The sequence below is a fragment of the Gavia stellata genome, chromosome Z (genome assembly GCF_030936135.1).
Source record: "Gavia stellata isolate bGavSte3 chromosome Z, bGavSte3.hap2, whole genome shotgun sequence".
NCBI lineage: Eukaryota > Metazoa > Chordata > Aves > Gaviiformes > Gaviidae > Gavia > Gavia stellata.
Genome location: NC_082637.1, coordinates 60,186,332 through 60,204,726, shown reverse-complemented (window position 1 = coordinate 60,204,726; position 18,395 = coordinate 60,186,332). Strand labels below are relative to the sequence as shown.

Sequence of the window (18,395 nt, the reverse complement as noted above, 5' to 3'; positions counted from 1 at the left end):
ATGTGCTGTCTCTAGAGTTAAGAGAAATGACAGAAAAAAACCCAAAATTAAGCCAGTTATAAAAAAAGTCTGTTAAACCAAGTAGTACTTAGAGGGAGGACTGAGTATTGTATGCACATGTTTATATGTATAATACACATACTCAGATACACACATAAATATTCAGTATATAAAAAATAAAGTGCTTTCTATCAGGTCCCAATGCAGGGACATTATAAAATATTTCACCAACTGCAAAACAAATAGATACAAAGAATTCTACATCAAATATACATGAAAACAGTTAACACAGTATGTACAATCTGGTGGGTGTCCCAAGACAAAACATCCCTTCATATACACGGTATATACATATATACTCATATTTACTCAATATATTATGACAATATATATTTGAAAACTTTGTTATAGACAAAAAAAAACTAAAAAAAAGCAACAAGGATCAAGCACATGAGTCCAAGCCCAACAAAGAATTTGTTACCCTTGCCCACACCACCACCTCCACCACTGGGAAAGATATGCCAGTGCTCTTTTCTGGGGTGCAGTGCCTCCACATCCTGCAAGGCACTGTGAGCAGCAGCCGTGAAGTTAGCATCACCAGTGGTGAGTAGGTCAAATACACATGAGTAAAAATAGATGTCCTTCACCAGCATCTTCTCATGGCATTTGGTGGTGGCAGTTTCCAGTGTGTACGCTGATCGGCGATGAGCAGCACCACCCTGAGGGAGCAAGTGCCCCATCACAGGCAATGGTAAGTGGCCACTATCATCAATACGTTCACTTGAAGGGCAACCGTTCACACACAGCTGCAGATCCTGGCTCTCCTCGTAGGCCATGACCAACTCTTGAGGCATGCGAATGGCCAATGTTAAGTAGTTCCCAAGCTGGCGTATATACACCGTGGTCCCAATGTACTTGGCATGCATTTCAACGTATTTGCCACTGACTTTCTCCACAATTTGCAAGCTCTTGGTGTTCCCTTCACCTCCACTTGTTGTACCATCAACAAAAGCTGCAGGCAAGTCATCAGTCACTGCTTGATATACTCTCTGATCTGTACAGTCTTGGTACGATTTAAAGATAATAGTTATCTGGGGGGGAGGGGGGAGGAAAAAAAGGCAAAGTTAGTGGAAAAAAAAATCATAATTTCAAACTCTTTTCCATTTTGCAGCTGAACATATCTGGGACAGCCCATTAGCTCAGAGCTTGGTAGTTGTCCCCAACTCATGCCTGAAGGAAAACAGTCTGTACACATGCTTAAAGCAGTATTTTACCAGATGGCAATTGTTAAATTTGTTCTTAGGTTGTCTTGGAAGCAAGACTATTAGCATGTGGCAACAGCCACAAGGTCAGGAAAGGAAAAGGCTTTGTATTTAATTAAGCATCACAACTCCCTCCTGCCTGATGGTTTCTTAAAACTTCGGAATGCATCCTGCAGTCACAGAGATGTGTAAGTGCTAAGTAATTCCCACAATGCTAGCCACTACAGCAAAAACAGAATGAGACTGTGCGAAATCACGGAAAGGTACAAGAGAACTCAGTTTCACCCACTCACAATTTCTCATCGCTCCTTTTACAATGACTGTATGACCCTTGTCAGTGTACTGTACACTTGTTGGATGTGTTGCCAGCATTAGCTGTGTGAGACTACATTAAAAGCACTGATGTATTTAGTGCTTTAGCAGCCATCAACACAACTGGCAGCGAAATAAGAGATGCATGACCAGGAAGAACAACTAATCAAATAACTGCTTAGGGCTCCTGCATCCGTTAGGCTTAGGAACTGGGACATTTGACACCTCCAGTCCACTGTTGCTAGAAAATGTGCCCATGGAGAAACAAAGCAAGACTGAAAGATATTCAGAGACATGCCTTTGAAAAGTGACTTCCAATACAGAAACCAGACGCAAAAAGCAATTACTCATTTTTTTTTTTTTTAAGATTATGACTGGTCTTTTAAACCTTTACACTTATTTGAATAAGCCACGGCAGAAAGAGTAGGTCCTCCAGACTTACTTGAAGGGAATAATTAGGCTATTTGACACACCAAGTTTGGAGTGTCTAGAGGCTTTTCCCAAAATAAAAAGTGTAATGAGGAAATCACACATAAATATTAGCAAATAAGAATATTAGCAATGTTATTGCATGCTGAATGAGGGCTGAATGACTATTAAGTGAATGAAGGTCTCCACATACCTTGCAAGGATGCTCCAAACAGATAATCAACAGAGACCACTAAGGCTTTCCAAGGACATACTTATATTTAAAGACTGCAGCTGAAGACACCAGGTTTGGATATTCTGTTTTCTGTCATGTGACATCCAGCTAATCCATAGGCCAGATCAGTACAATCAGAGTTCTGTAAGGTCCTTCCTTTATCACCCACTCCTACCTCAGTCTCACGCCCTGGTACTAAGTGATACTCAAGAGCTTGTTGCAAAGGGAGATGAAGCAAATTTCACTGCAAAGCTTTCTCTGTTTAAGTTCAAGGTAACAAAGTATTAAATAGTGAAAGAGGTTATTTCAAACAATTTTAACATGTACCTATAGTACTTTCTACACTCTGTCTCGGTTCTAAGAACGCCCCCACAAAGCTGCTCATGCATCACTGTGTACGGACTAGAAACTAGCTGCCCTTTTTAAACCTAGGACAGAAACATCCAAATGCCAGAATCTTCACATGAAGAAAGCTCTTTTGATAGTATCAGTATCTGAGCCTTGTTCTCTGGGCATATACAGAGCTCTAAAGCTACTGCAGTGAGGAACCCTAAAAGATGAAAATAAGGTTGTTCCAGAGACTTATCTGAAGATACAATATACAAACATCAGCTATACTAAGAGTACCAAAAAGAAAATAAAATCCCCACCTATTCAACATGCACTTGAAATACTTCATTTTGGACTTCATCATCCCACTCCTACTGATGCCAGTAACATCCTCCTCCCTAAGTGTATTGATGACAAAGATTACTTAAATCCCACTGCACATGCAAAGCCTTTCAAGGATGGTGTTACTGAGATGCCAAAGTGAACCTTCTAGAAGACCTTCATGTATCTGTATAAGGTGCCTGACTTGTATGCCTTAAAAAAAAAGCAACACTTTCAACTCTGAGTTCTCATACTAGTCTTCACTAGTGCCATAATGCAATTACAATGCTATATGTTGCTATTTTACTGTGCATTTCATAGAATCATAGAAACATATAGGTTGGAAAAGACCCTTAAAATCATACAGTGCAACAATTAACCTAACATTAACAAGTCTACCACTAAAACATGTCCGTAAGCCCCATGTCTACAGGTCTTTTAAAAACCTTCAGGGATGGTGACTCAATCACTTCCCTGGGCAGCCTGTTCCAATGCTTGACAACCCTTTCAGTGAAAAAAATTTTTACTGATATCCAATCTAAATCTCCTCTGTCACAACTTGAGGCTATTTCCTCTCATTCTATCTCTTGTCACTTGGGAAAAGAGACTGACACCCACCTTGCTACAACCTCCTTCCAGTTAGCTATACTTCTCCAGACTAAAACAACCCCAGTTCCCCCAGCCGCTACTCATAAGACTTGATCTCTAGACCATTCACCAGCTTCATTGCTCTTCTTTGGACACGCTCCAGCACCTTCATATCTTTCTTGTAGTGAGGGGACCAAAACTGAACACAGCATTCGAGGTGCAGCCTCACCAGTGCTGAGTAGAAAGGGACAATCACTTCCCTACTCCTGCTGGCCACACTGTTTCTGATACAAGCCATCCGGGGCACACTGCTGGCTCATATTCAGATGGCTGTCGACCAACACTCCCAGGTCCTTTTCTGCTTTCCAGCCACTCTTCCCCAAACCTGTAACACTGCATGGGGTTATTACGACCCAGGTGCAGGACTCTGCACTTGGCTTTGTTGAATCTCATACAGTTGGTCTTGGCCCATCAATCCAGCCTGTTCAGATCCCTCTGAGGAGCCTGCCTACCCTCAAGCAGATCAACACACCTGCCCAACTTGGTGTCATCTGCAAACTTACTGCGGGTGCACTTGACCCCCTCATACAGATCATTATAAAGATATTGAACAAAACTAGCACCAGTACTGAGCCCTGGGGAAAGCCACTTGTGACAGGCCTGCAACTGGATTTAACTCCACTCACAACAACCCTTTGGGCCCAGCCATCCAGACAATTCTTTATCCAGTGAAGAGTGCACCCATCCAAGCCATGAGCAGCCAGTTTCTGCAGGAGAATGTTGTGGGAAGTACTGTCAAAGTCTTTATTAAAATGTCCAGGTAAACAACATTTACAGCCTTTCCTTCATCCACTAAGCAGGTCATCTTGTCATAGAAGGAGATCAGGTTAGTCAAGCAGGACCTGCCATTCATAAACACATGTTGACTGGGCCCGATCGCCTGGTTGTCTTGTACGTGCCACGTGATGGCACTCAAGCTGATCTGCTCCATAACCTTGCCTGGCACTGAGGTCAGGCTGACAGGCCTGTAGTTCCCCCAATCCTCCTTCCGGCCCTTCTTGAAGATGGGCATCACATTTACTAACCTGCAGTCCACTGGGAACCTCCCCGGTTAGCCAGGACTGCTGATAAATGATGGAAAGTGGCTTGGTGAGCACTTCTGCCAGCTCCCTCAGTATCCTTGCGTGGATCCCATCTGGTCCCTTAGACTTGTGGGTGTCTAAGTGGTGTAGCAGGTCACTAACCTTTTCCCTTTGCATTATGGGGGCTTCATTCTGCTCCCCGTCCCTATCTTCCAGCTCAGGGGGCTGGATACCCGGAGAACAACTAGTCTTACTATTAAAGACTGAGGCAAAGAAGGCATTAAGTACCTCAGCCTCTGCCACTATGTTTCCCCCCGCCATGTCCAGTAAAGGATGAAGATTCTCCTTAGCCCTCCTTTTGTTGCTAACGTATTTATAGAAACATTTTTTATTGCCTTTTACAGCCATCACCAGGTTAAGTTCTAGTTGGGCTTTGGCCCTTCTAATTTTGTCCCTACAAAACCTCACAACATCCTTGTAGTCCTTCTGAGTTGCCTGCCCCTTCTTCCAGAGGTCATAAACTCTCTTCTTTTTCCTGAGTTCCATCCAAAGCTCTCTTCTGCCAGGCCAGTCTTCTCCCCAGCTGGCTCGTCTTCCAGCACATGGGGCCGGCCTGCTCCGCACCTTTAAGACTTCCTTCTTGAAGAGTGTCCAGCCTTCCTGGACTCTTTTGCCCTTCAGGACGGTCTCCCAAGGGACTCCGTCCACCAGGCTCCTAAACAGGCCAAAGTCAGCCCTCCAGAAATCCAAGGTAGCAGTTCTGATGACCACCCTCCCCACTTCTCTGACAATCGAACATTTCATGATCACTGGGCCCAAGACAGCCTCCCACCGTCGCATCCCCCACAAGGCTTTCTCTGTTCACAAACAACAGGCGCAGCAGACACCTTCCCTTGTTGCTCACTCACCAGCTGTGTCAGGAAGTTATCTTCCACATACTCCAGGAACCTCCTGGAGACGACTGTTTCCTCTCTGCTGTACTGTATTTGCAGCAGACATCTGCTAAGTTGAAGTCCCCCATGAGAACAAGGGCTAGCAATCATGAGACTTCTCCCGGCTGCTTATAGAGTATTTCATCTGCTTCTTCATCCTGGTCGGGTGGTCTATAACAGACTCCCACCATGATATCTGCCTTGTGGGCCTTCCCCCAACTCTTACCCATAAACAGTTGAACCTTTCATCAACATCATCAAGCTCTAGACAGTCAAAACACTCCCTAACACACAGGGCTACCCTACCACTTCTCCTTCCTTGCCTAGCCCCTCTGAAAAACTTATAGCCATCCAGTAGAGCACTCCAGTTGTGCGAGTCACCCCACCATGTTTCCGTGATGGCCACTATATCATAGTTTTCCTGCTGGACAATGGCTTCCAGCTCCTCCTGTTTGTTGCCCATGCTGCATGCATCGGTGTAGATGCACTTCAGTTGGGCTATTGATCCCACCACCTTTTTTGGGGGAGAAGCCCTAATTCCTATGTGACTGTTCTCAGATGCTCCCGTGGTTTCTAATGCCTCAACAATCCTTGTGTCTTTGCTGCCGTGTGGATCTCCATTCCCTACCCCCACTGAGATGGCTAAGGTGCTGCATGCATCAGTATAGACATTTCAAATTTGCTCCAGTGCACTCAGCATGTCGTGGAGCAGACTGAAGCACCTCACTAGCACACCATCCTTCACACATTGGGATGCTGCCCCATGGCTTATCACTAATGAGTCTGGTTTTATCCCTTTCCCCTTTCAAATGTGGTTTAGAGCTCTTTCAATGAGCCCTGCTAACTCCTGTGCAAAGATCTTTTCCCCGCTTTGAGAAAGGTGTACCCATCTGTCGCCAGCAGGCCTGGTGTCATGTAGACCAATCTGTGATCAAAAAAACCAAAATTCTGCCAGTGACACCAGGCTCGGAGCCAGGTATTGATCAGGTGGGTCTTCCCGTTTCTTGCCTCATCATTCCCTGTAACTGGAAGGATAGAGGAAAAAACTACTTGTGTTCCTGATCCCTTAATCAGTCGTCCCAAGACCCTGAAGTCTCTCTTGATTGCCCTTGGACTTCTTATTGCAACTTCGTCGCTGCCTACATGATAAAGCAATAATGGATAATAATCCGAGGGCCATACCAGGGTAGGAAGTTTGCTTTTCAACACCTTTAACCTGGTCTAGCCCTCCCACAACAACAAGACACAAATCCAACTCCTGTATCTAGAAATGCAATTTCAGGCATTCAAGTCTTCTTCGCCTACTCCAGACAAAACTCCCAAGCAAACAGTTCAGACAAAACCTGACTAAGAATTAAACTTCATCCAGATGTTAAAAAACACAGGTATGAGGTACTACATGTAAGGTGATACTACTTACTGAACAGGCAGTGACTCTGGAAAAATCTGAAGGTTGTTGGTTGTTCTTTTGCTTTAGTAGTTTGTTTTTTGTTTTTTTTAACATAGAAGGAAAAAAGGTTCCTGTCCTTCTATGGACAGATTTTGATCTTGCCTGGTTTTACTCATAATTTTACTGTAATAATCCCCAAGTCCATTTTCCCTCCCAGACATCTGTCATGACTAGGCTTCTATCACCATGCAATCATGCAGAACCTACCTCAAAACTGCTGAAGACCCAAGGTGCTACTAAAATTCACAGACCCACCCCGTCCTCCCCAATTACTACTCCAAGCACAGATGGCCGCAACACATATCTTGGAAAGGTTACAGTCAGCTTTCTGGTACATAACAAGGAAAGCTAGTTAGAGAGGCAGGGAACATTGATTACAAGTATGTTATGCAAGTATTTAAGAACTAAATACCCAACCAGTGGAATATGTGCACTGAAAGAGTGTCTCCACAATGTTTCTTATGACATTAGATTTTGCTACTGAGCATTTCTTTTCCTAACAGAGAGCAGCAGGGAAGCAGATGAGATTCCACAGTGGATCTAGTGGCATGGCTGTAAGCCTGCATAAAGCCCAGTAGGTCAGGCAGACTGCTGAGATGGCACTCTGATGCAGCTGAAGAAACACCTTGCTATTTGTGCATAGGTCTGCATGACCTACCTCACACCTAGCGTCATGAGAAAACATTCAGATGCTCTCCTTATGCACCATTTCAGTCTATGGGAAAAGACAGGGAAGGATGTTTAAATAAAAACACAGCCCTGATGATTTACTAATGATTTCATCAAGCACTGGAGAATAGGTAGAAGGGGTTTTAGCTGGAGGTTTTATGATACTAGAGCAGTGGTCTATCAAACATCCCTGGGAAGCCGGCAAAGGGCTTAACAAGTGATCTGTGAAAGGCAGCTATTAAAAGTTCATAGGCAGATAACTGCATAGCATACATGACATTTCTAAAGGAGTCTTGCAACGCCATCCAAAAGCTTTTATGAGTTCATGCATACATATAGGAAAATTTAAACTTGAATGCTTTAAATAACCTTCCAATCACCAACTGAAAATGTTACAGCTTCCCCTTCCAGAGGCCTGCAACAGGTGTGAAACATGTGAGTTTATCTAAGAAACTAAGCATCACTCATCAACTATTGAAAAATGGCCTATGCCAAAAGGTGGAAGTAGAGAGATTTAATAAGGGAAAAATCATAAGGACACACCATAAAATTTTGATTCAATAACCTCATTTCAAGCTACATCACAGGCTAGTTCCTTTTTATAGGCATAGCAGGTCTTTTGGAATGAAACAAAACTGAAAGGTGTGTTACAAATGCTAAGCACTGCTCAGCCCATCAGACAGCACTAGGCATCATTCAAAGCAGGATTTCTTCACATTTCTCTCCATATACCCATGCTTTCGTGGTGCACTATTTGCTGAAGTCAACATAGCTCAAGGACACCCGCAAGAGGTGTATGTGGAAGACACTTTGCTTCTTCCATGCATATTGGGGGTGGGGAGGGCATGGGGAGGGCAAACTGTCCAGGGAAGACTTAGGGACTGCCTCAGTGATGCTGCTGGGGCCAACATCCTAGAAGCAAGCACTGCTGGGAGCATTACAAAACTAAATACAGTAATCCCTCTTCAGCCTGTTGTACTTCAGCCTGCTTCTGTGGTACAGAAGCACCACAAGACATTTTACCATGCCACATTCCTATTTCATGTCAGAGGAGAAAATGGGAACGGAAAACATGTGGATTCCATGCACAACAGAAAAATACAAAGGAAGTCGACCTATAAACAGTTCAGCATTAGATGACTTCCAAAAGGAAAGCCAAGATCGCTCAGGAAAACATTTCTTGAATGTGGTTAAGCGAGAAGGTCATTGTTCATAAATCACTCTAGAAATCAGTCTAATATTGACTAATTTCAGAACTTGACCATAGTTAAGCATCAGGAACAGTAGCTAAAACATTCCACCTTCTCTTCTCAGGTGGATAACCCAAGAAGAAAGGTTCCCCGCCATGCTGCAGTGGGACTATAAAGCTTAAATGGAAAAAACTAGGAAAGTAATGCCTGTTTAAGTGCATAGCATTAACATTTAACACCCATCGCCATGTCTGAGAAAAAACCGCCACTTATAAACATTAATTTATTCTCTGCCCTACCGCCCCCAAGAGACCCCCAGAGGCTTTAAGGACATTCAGATAGAAGCTGCTGAGTGAGTATGTATGCATCTCTTCCTTCCTCTCCACCCCCCAAAAGGCAGGTGTTGAAGGCACTGAAATGTCTGTAACAGTCGTCCAGCAGCCCCACAAAACGTCACAGATAAGAAAACAGTTTAATGCCTGAAAAACTGCCATAGCTTGTCCTACAAAGTCACCTCTAGTAAGGCCAGGCTGTCCTGAACACCAGGAAACAGCATTGTTTATCTTTACACCAGTGAAGCTCAGTAAGTTTGCAGACGACATCAAGTTGGGTGGGAGTGTTGATCTGCTTGAGGGTGGAAAGGCTCTTCAGAGGGATCTGGACAGGCTGGATCAATGGGCCAAGGCCAACTGTATGAGGTTCAACAAGGCCAAATGCAAGTTCCTGCACTTGGGTCATAACCCCATGCAATGCTACAGGCTTGGAGAAGAGTGACTGGAAAGCTGCCTAGCAGAAAAGGACCTGGGGGTGTTGGTTCACAGCCAGCTGAATATGAGCCAGCAGTGTGCCCAGGTGGCCAAGAAGGCCAATGGCATCCTGGCCTGTATCAGAAATAGTGTGGCCAGCAGGAGTAGGGAAGTGATTGTCCCTTTCTACTCAGCATTGGTGAGGCTGCACCTTGAATACCGGGTTCAGGGTTTTTTTTTGGTCCCCTCACTACAAGAAAGATATGGAGGTGCTGGAGCACATCCAAAGAAGAGCAATGAAGCTGGTGAGGGGTCTAGAGATCAAGTCTTATGAGGAGCTGCTGAGGAAACTCAGGTTGTTTAGCCTGGAGAAGAGAAGACTGAGTGGAGACCTTGTTGCTCTCTACAGCTAACTGGAAGGAGGTTGTAGCAAGGTGGGTGTCAGTCTCTTTTCCCAAGTAACAAGTGATAGGATGAGAGGAAACGTTCTCAAGTTGTTCCAGAGGAGGTTTAAACTGGCTATTAGTAAAAATTTTTTCACTGAAAGGGTTGTCAAGCATTGGAACAGGCTGCCCAGGGAAGTGATTGAGTCACCATCCCTGGAGGTTTTTAAAAGACATGTAGATGTGGCCCTTAGGGACATGGTTTAGGTGGACTTGTTAATGTTAGGTTAATTGTTGCACTGTATGATTTTAAGGGTCTTTTCCAACCTAAATGATTCTACGATTCTATGATGTTCTCCGAAAAAAAACGGTTGTATGCACTACTTCTGAGAAATAAAGCCAAATTCACCTTTATCTTAGTATTTTTGTATTTATGGATATCCTGCCTAATCACACGTGATCATTTATCTGATGCTCCTACTTAGAAGAAGAACTGAATGGTAACTGGAAGACAAATGTTTTAATATTACTTCAAGGAGACTTAAGTACACTGTGTTCAGTCTGCAATGTCTTCCTGCAAAAACAGAAACCATGCTACAAAAGAGATATTTAAATGTTTTGACTCTGGAAAAAAGAACACCTACACGCCATGTCCCCCTACCCTGCTAATACCACCAATTTCCAGGTTCAAAGCTTTATGCCGAGTAAATCCACTATAGTAAAAGCTCTGTGGTTTTTTCCTTCTCTGTCCTTCCATCCACTCTCTCACCCTCAAGTTATCCACTACAAAACACCTGGATAGGAAAAACTCTATTTCCAATTACTGCAAACCAGAAGGAAAGTATTCCATAGGCAAGGCCAAGCATCTCTGCCTCAGTTGCTATTCAGGGACAACTACACTAGTGATATCCAGAACACCTGTCACAGCAATGAAAGCCAATAAAGACTTTGTATCCCTCCAAACAAAGCACACAATAAATACAAAAAACCTCCTTCTATTTAATGCATCCTACAATACCCTCCCTACCTGCTCCCTCTACAGCCCCTTGTAACAGCCATTTATCCTCAGGAAATCCCAAAACAGCTCCCAAGACAAGAGGGCAGCTCTTTATCCTGGAGAAATCAGACATAAAGATGCCAGTGACCTACCCAAAACTCATTCAGGAAGTCTGTTAGAAAGAAAAATGAAGGAGAGATTAAACTCAGTTTCCCAGGTACTTGGTGATGATCCTTCATTCTCCACCTGCAAGGCCCTAGGATACTATGCCAAGGGGCATAAGCGCATCAGACAAGCTCAAAAAAACTGCGGTTTCAAGTTTCAGCTAGACCACAGAACATACAATAGCTTTGTTCATTGTGAAGAAACAGATGTTGTTACTATGGTTATCACAAATATGTAAAACACCTACAAACAAATTGCCAAGAGCATTTTGTGAATAAATACACAACTCCCACACGAGGATGTATCCTTCCAATTAAGGAATTAAAGGAAGAGTTTTCCTGCTTTTCATACTGTCCTGACAGATGCACAGCACAGGGTGGGGGAAACATACTTTTATTCTTCTCATTCTTTTTTGAAATACTCTCCTTGCATTCTCTTGTCCTTTATGAACTAACCGGATAGCCCTTAGACTGTTGGGGTTAATCAAGTCTCATAGGTTTTGGTGAGAGAAGACAACTTATTTTACACATTATGCTCCCTTCATGGCTGATGCCCTTAAAGCTCAATACACCAGAAAGCTATGATAAATTTGAAGGCATTTACTACCTACAAGCCCAAGTGATGGTATGCCCCTTTCAAAAGCATACTGCATATGGGGTGAAGATGAAATATTCTGTTCCTACAGCTTCTTAAATCACTTCCCCTAAAAAATGTGCATTCAGGAGTAACTAAATTTTCTACTCCTTTTGTCTTTGCTTTCATTAGGTCTGCTTTAGAGTGGATTAAGTAGGCTAGTTAGCAATTTAGTATTTGCTTTGGCTTCTGGAAAATTTAAGTTCAGCATAAACCTTTGTTATTATTTCCCATTAAACATCTCAAATATTTGCAATGAAAAAGCAGCAAGACTAACAATGGATAATGTTCGGGAAACTTTTCTTACGAAGAAGGTGTAAGACCTATCTGCACGCTCTCAGCGAGGGAAAAAACACTACGTAGATAAAAGTCACTGAACTTTGGTACATGTAGTTGTACCAACTACATTGGTAGCTCTTTAAAGGTGCCTTAAGCTACCCTGTGGCCAAAGTTAAAGTACACCCAGCAGCAGAGAGTCCACCACCACAACCAAAAAGGAGCAAACTACAAACAGGTGTGCTGGTAAGTTTGATTACCTGCCAAAGAAAGAAAAAACTCAAGGACTGTACAACATGTAACAGATCTTAGTATTAGAGACATTTCTAATATCCTAAACCATACACCTTATTTAATTGCTTCTGCACACTTAGCTGTACTTCTCCAACAGCAGCGATGTTAAACCACTATTATAAAAGAAAAAAATGTATTACCACTTTTTCCAGAATGACAAGTCAAAGAAAAACACAAAAACATTGAGAATAAATAAAGACAGAAGGTACACCCTTTAAAACATGTACCTTCCTTCAGTATGTACAGACATTTATCTCCTGAAGTTCTCCTCTTGGTTATCTGTTTGAGAAGACATATTCCAGCATAACATGCTACCATAGTCAATCATTTTCAGAATGTGCCTAAAGGGTAAAATAAGATCACCTATAAGATCACCCTAGTTACCCGCACAATTTGTACGCAAGAAGAGTGTCAACTTTTTCCTCCAGTAATACCAGAAACAAGGAAATAAAGAACATTCTGCAAGACTTCAGCAAAACTGAGGATAAAAGCCTACTGCAGATTATGAAATGCAGCCTTTTCTTGTACTTATTTAAGAGTCTTTAAAAAAAGCCACTGGAGCAGATTGCAAGGGACCTAAGTCTCTTTTGCAAAGGTTACTCAGGTTAGCCTCATTCCCTCATTTTATACTCCTTCAGAACTCATTCATGATGCAGACTGTTCTTCGAACAGGCACAAGTTAAGAAAAGGTGATTCTGAATTTCAGTGATGTATCAGTCCAACCTCTGGCTTCTGGCAAATGCAAAAATTTGCCTCACTCATACAAGCATTGACATTAGTCATTACCTCAGAATCCAGCACAAATGCAATAGCAATACTGATTTTCACTTACTAATATCACTGCACAGCCATCTCCTTGGAAGACGTGCAGGCTCTAACCTACTGTGACCAGTACCCCCTGCTCCTGACATTGGTAATGAAAAATCTACTTCCAAGCTTAACAAAACAGTGAAAATTCTCCAATATTGAAGGTCTTGAAACTGTGTAACCTGACATACCTTGACAGTACAAAAGATACACTACCATAGTTACAAAAGGCCATTTCACTCCAAAAAGGGACTAAGATATGCAACAGCATTAGCTTCAAATGTTCAAGTAACTTATTTTATTGACAGAAAGATGCCTCCAAAAGTTCAGAGCATTTTTCACCCCTGGGTCTGGAGGTAAATCTAAGGACATCTCAGCCAGGCTTATGTGTTATACCTCCTCGTCTTCCTACAGACACACTTGTTATCTGCCTTCCACAGAAAGAGACAAATACTTTTCTTAAGGTAAAGAAATAAAATAAGCTATCAATAGTAGTGCATGTATTCCTTCTCTAGCCACCTCAAGTGGCTGAGAGAAAAGCAATCTTAAGTCTTGACTGTCTGAACAGGGACTTACACTCTCAGCAGAATTTTCAGGCCGCTGCTTCTTTAGTAAAGCCAGGGTACTAAGACCTTCTGACAACTATTTGGCATCAATATCATTTTTTTGCTACCTCCTCTCAATTCTCTGCAGTTCCCCTTCTTGTCTCTGCTCTGAACCCCCAGTGTCCTGGTAACTCATTTGTTGTGCCACTTTGTCAATGTTTTTTTGCCTTCTACTGTTATGGCTATACAATTTAGAGAACTAATGAAATGCAGAGATTTACACTTTTTCCTTGTGCCTTGCCTGGAATTTCTACTTAGTGCAGAGGCAGTCACAGGCGCTGCCATCTGACAACTGTTTTAAACTGATATTTAGTATCCTTAAAGGCTTATGTGGCAATATGTACAGGGTTTTCTTGTGGTGGGGAGGAGCAGAAGGAAGAAAAGGACTTGTTTGAAGTCTTGTTTGATTCTCAGAAAAGAAGAGGCTAACAGTTTTACTTTCTTAGACTACCGCATGGAAGATTCTCAAGCTGCTACATTTCTTAACTGTTAAGGGCTAAGTGACTTACTCTATTGTCTTGGCCTTTTACTTCTGTATGCAGGTACAGTGCTTAAGAACAATCCATACCTTATTTGTAGCAGTAGCGCTGGATCCTGGGACCACAGGCACGTTGGTCACTTGCACTGATAAGTAGTTATTGTCTATGAGGGGCCAAGCACCTTCCACTTTGCATGTCTGAAAGTGATCCTTAAAAGTCCTCAGATGAGGATCACCAAACAAGCCACAAAACAGGTAAGTAGGAGGAAGAGTCTTCTCCTCTCCCTGATGTTCTCTGGCTTCTGTGTGGCCAATGTAATTGCAGGGATCATGGGTCACTTCAGGGTTGGTGGAGGATGTGGGTCCATCTTTGGAACAGTTTCTCTGGCTCATGAGGTCGCTGATCCCAAGCACTGCAGAATGGTAGACTAGGTTTCCACGACATACTTTGGAATTACGATAGGTACAGGCAGAGTACGCTCGCAGGGCTTTGCAGAACTCCAAATCAAAGCCCTCAAGAGCTGAGTTTAGATGTGAAGTTAAGGATACAAAATCGGTGGTGCACTTCTGGATTCGACAAGGTGTTTGCAGCTGGCAGTCACCTAAGCACAAAACAGACAGCAGAGAGAAATCAAGCAAACCTCTTTGATTGCAATACCCCATTCCACACCACAGGTACTGCAGAAAACAACTTGAAGACAACTTAGAGTGCTCACTCATTGGGGAAACACTATATAATAAAGAAAAAGGGGTTGGAAGGCAGAAAGATAGCAATACAGAGCATCTCAAAGGCTGAGATGACCCATGCATGACTTAATCCATTATTTGATATTGTCTAGATGGAAATTAAGAGCACTAACTCGTGCCAAACATAAGCCCAGCACTTCTTTCCAGATATCAAGGTGATGATGCAATTCCATGCTTAAGGTAATCACTTAGTCAATAAGCAAGTCTCTATTCAGTCTTTCAGTGCTTTACACAAGTTACCGAACTTTTAAACAGAATCCTACCCCCAGAAGGATGAGGTAAAGGCAGCAAGTGATACATGTTTAGACAAAAACAGACTGAATGAAGCAGAAATAAAAGTTTCTCTCTGGAAAGCAGGGTGAGGGAAAGAAGGGTAAGGAAGTTGGCAGGCCATAAATTCAGTTTGCTTTATTTCCCTGGCACTGCCATAGCTACAGCTTCACTCACTGCTTGCTTTATAGGACTAATGAATGAGAAAAGCCACAGCTGTCTGAAGTGTAAGTTGCCAGCTAAGAAATCCATACACTGCAATACCGCTTACAGCGTAATTCAATAATAAGACAAAGGGCAAAGAAACCCTCTCCCCACAAAAACCTGAAGTATTTATCAGATGTACGCAACAGGTAAACAGTTCAGCTTACATGAACAAACCAGTTAGACCTTATCTGGTCATCTGATTTCCACAAAGAAAGCATAATTACCACCCCAGCAAGCAAACTGGAGTTTTACAGCCCTCTCCTCCACAGCTGTCACCATGATGATCTGAAATCCTTCCAGATTCTCATGGCAGCTAGCAACGGTCTTCTGCAAGTAACTTTTATACAAGAACTTATGAGGAGCAGAAACGAAACAAACAAGACTGCATGCTGCACTAAAGGAAAGAGAGCCACATGTTCTACAGGGACATGGAACTAGGAGTACCCCAGAGAGATTGAGTTCCCTCCCATCCAAAGAGCTGAAAACAGCCACCACAGAAAATGGACCTTCATAAAGAGTATGTGCAAGACTTCATGCAATAGCTGTCCAAGCACCCAAAGCCATCTACTAAAAACATGCTGTGCTTATTTGTTCCTTTTATGACCTATAAAATTCAGCTGTGCATGCATCAATCTGTAATTTCAAACCGTCATAAAGCAGATTTTGAACACCACAAAAATACTTACAAAGATACAACGAAGTGTGAAAAAAAGGGAAAATACCATATACCTAACAGATACTCTTTTTCCTCCCCTCAAGCCCCTCTTTACAATATTTCCCATTTGTTTTGTGCATCCTCAAAGTAAAATAGGCATGGGTCTAGCCTGATTTTAACAGCCTAATTAAAATGTTCCTAAACTCCTAAGACATGAGGAGTGGAAAATGGACGAATAGTAATGCAGCACTTTTCATTTTTAAACAAGTTGTTTTCTGCAATTCATACAGTGAGGAGAGGATATCAGGAATTTCTTTGCTTGCCCCTTAGCTGACCTTCCTGTGAGTCATTACTCACATGACTTACTCTCAATATCCCAACCATGAATTTATAAGTGCAACATGTTTTTCCAGTGATGGGTAGCTAACGCACATCTGTCAAAATCCCAAGACAACACAGAGTAGAAGGAGGCAGTCTCTAACCTACGGCCAAGCGTGACAATGAACTGTATGAGTAAGAAGTAAGTTTCTCACTCGATCTTTGTGCAAGTGATATGTAGCTTTGCAAAAGAACAGAAAAAAAACCCCAATCAAATTTTGCGTTTTCAGATACACAAACGAAAAAGACATATGCCAAGCAAAATGACACAGGCAGCACTGGTTCAGAGCCTGACTTTCAAAGCATCACAACTTTTCTTATTTTTCCCTTCAGTTGTGATTTGTGATAATATTTTAATCACATATAAAGTAGTCTAGCTGGGCAAGTCAGTCAAGTTGTCAAATAGCATAATAAATTTCTCCCTCCACACTCCTTGCAACTTTAGGAAATTTGCTTGCTGCTTTCAATGGATTCTTGGTACAGTGAGGGGTGAATGAACAGCGGTTTGGCTAAAATCGGATGACGTCTCCCCACAATCTATTTCACTAAAACTATAAATACATAAAAGCTCTCAAGCTAGAGAGAAACATTTTCACAGAACTACAGCTGCTCAGATCACTTCTGAGTTGAAAACAGAGACCACTTTAGCAGGCATCTGCAGTGTGCGGGGTACCTTCCACCTTCTCCCCAGTTTCCAGTCGGCCAAGCAAATGCTGGCTCTACCTGAAGCAAAAAGAAACAGCAGTTCTCTGCCTCTTCGGGCAGGCCGCCGCATAGCCCGGCGCTGCCCGGCTGCGCTCCCATCACTTCCAGCGCTGCATCAGCCTTCCCACCCGCAGGCTCCCGCCCGCCACGCACAGGGCCGCGGCACGGGGTGTGCTGCGCAGGGCGCTACCGCACGCTGCCCACACAGGGGAAAGGCACGCCCAAGCAGACACCGCTCGCAACCCCGCACCCGCGCCGCCAGAGCGCGTAACACCCTCGCCCCGCCCCGGTCCTGCCGTGGCCAGGCCGGGGCTGCGGCCGCACCGCCCCGCGGCGGCGGTCCCCGCCGAGCCCCGGCCCCACGGGCTGCGGCCCCCGTTGGGCGTCGGCCCGCCTCGGTACCTGAGCCCAGCAGCAGCCCCAGCACTGCGAGGAAGCCGAGGGCGGCGAGCGACGGGCGGCGCGGCCCGCAGCGGCGCGGCAGCTCAGCCCCGGCGGCGCGGGAAGGCGCAGCTCTCCCCATGCCCGTCCATGCAGATCCCCGGGCTGGCGGCGGGACGGGCTCGCGGCATGAGGCGGCGGGCGGGCAACCTCCTCCTCCTCCTTTTCCTTCAGCGGCGCGGCGACAAGCGGAAGCCGCCGGGCCACAGCGGGGCGGGCGCGGGGCGACGCGGCATGGCAGCAGGAGGGGACGAGCACAAAGGGAAGGAGCCGGTGAGGGGACGAAAGAGGAAGGGAACACGGGCGGGCGGTAGCGGCCCGCAGCCCCGACCAGTCCGCAGGCCCCGCGCCGCCGACCGCACTGCGTCCGCCCCGCCGCCTCCCATTGGCTATTCGGTTTCTCCGACAAGCCCCACGACACGACGTGCCGTCGACGCGGCCCCGCCCCCCGGGCCGGGGCTGAGTCTAGCGGTGTCCCCAGCTCCCCCGCCCCCTCGCGCTTTGCCTCCTGCCCGTGCGGCGCTGCGCAAAAAGCCCCTCCTCCGTCCTGCAGGACGCCGCCCCACCTGCCTGCCGCCAGCCCCATTGGTTACGTCATGCGGCCGCGCGCGGCCAATCGCAGCGGCGCCTGCGGACGGCCCCCCGCGCTCCCCGCGCTGCGCCGGCTCACCCGCGGCGGGAGGGTCCGCAGTGCCACGCGCCGCTGCCAGGGGTCGCGCGCGGCCCGCCTAGGGCCGGCCAGGCCCGGCCCGGGGCGGGGGGCGCCGGCGCCGCCGGGGCAGGGCGGGTAGCACCGCAGCCGGAGCGGCGAGGGGTCTCCGCCAGGCAG

The 18,395-nt window shown here is 44.9% G+C and overlaps 1 protein-coding gene across 1 annotated transcript; it reads right to left on the bottom strand.

Annotated features, from left to right (window-relative positions):
* Positions 1 to 421: 421 nt before the first annotated feature.
* RGMB (repulsive guidance molecule BMP co-receptor b) lies at positions 422 to 17,648 on the bottom strand. Its single transcript, XM_059834058.1, has 3 exons — positions 17,528 to 17,648; positions 14,254 to 14,765; positions 422 to 1,091 (listed from the first exon to the last, which is right to left on the bottom strand). Exons 1-3 carry the CDS (start codon positions 17,646 to 17,648, stop codon positions 423 to 425), a joined length of 1,302 nt encoding a protein of 433 aa, XP_059690041.1. The 3' UTR covers position 422.
* Positions 17,649 to 18,395: the final 747 nt, after the last annotated feature.

Excerpts from the sequence above, each read along its gene's own strand:
- RGMB (XM_059834058.1), bottom strand. The coding sequence starts at position 17,648 with ATGGGGAGAGCTGCGCCTTCCCGCGCCGCCGGGGCTGAGCTGCCGCGC. Across the intron at positions 14,766-17,527 it reads GGGGCTGCTGCTGGGCTCAG|GTGACTGCCAGCTGCAAACA; the intron begins GTACCGAGGCGG and ends TTTTGTGCTTAG. Across the intron at positions 1,092-14,253 it reads GCGCTACTGCTACAAATAAG|ATAACTATTATCTTTAAATC; the intron begins GTATGGATTGTT and ends CCTCCCCCCCAG.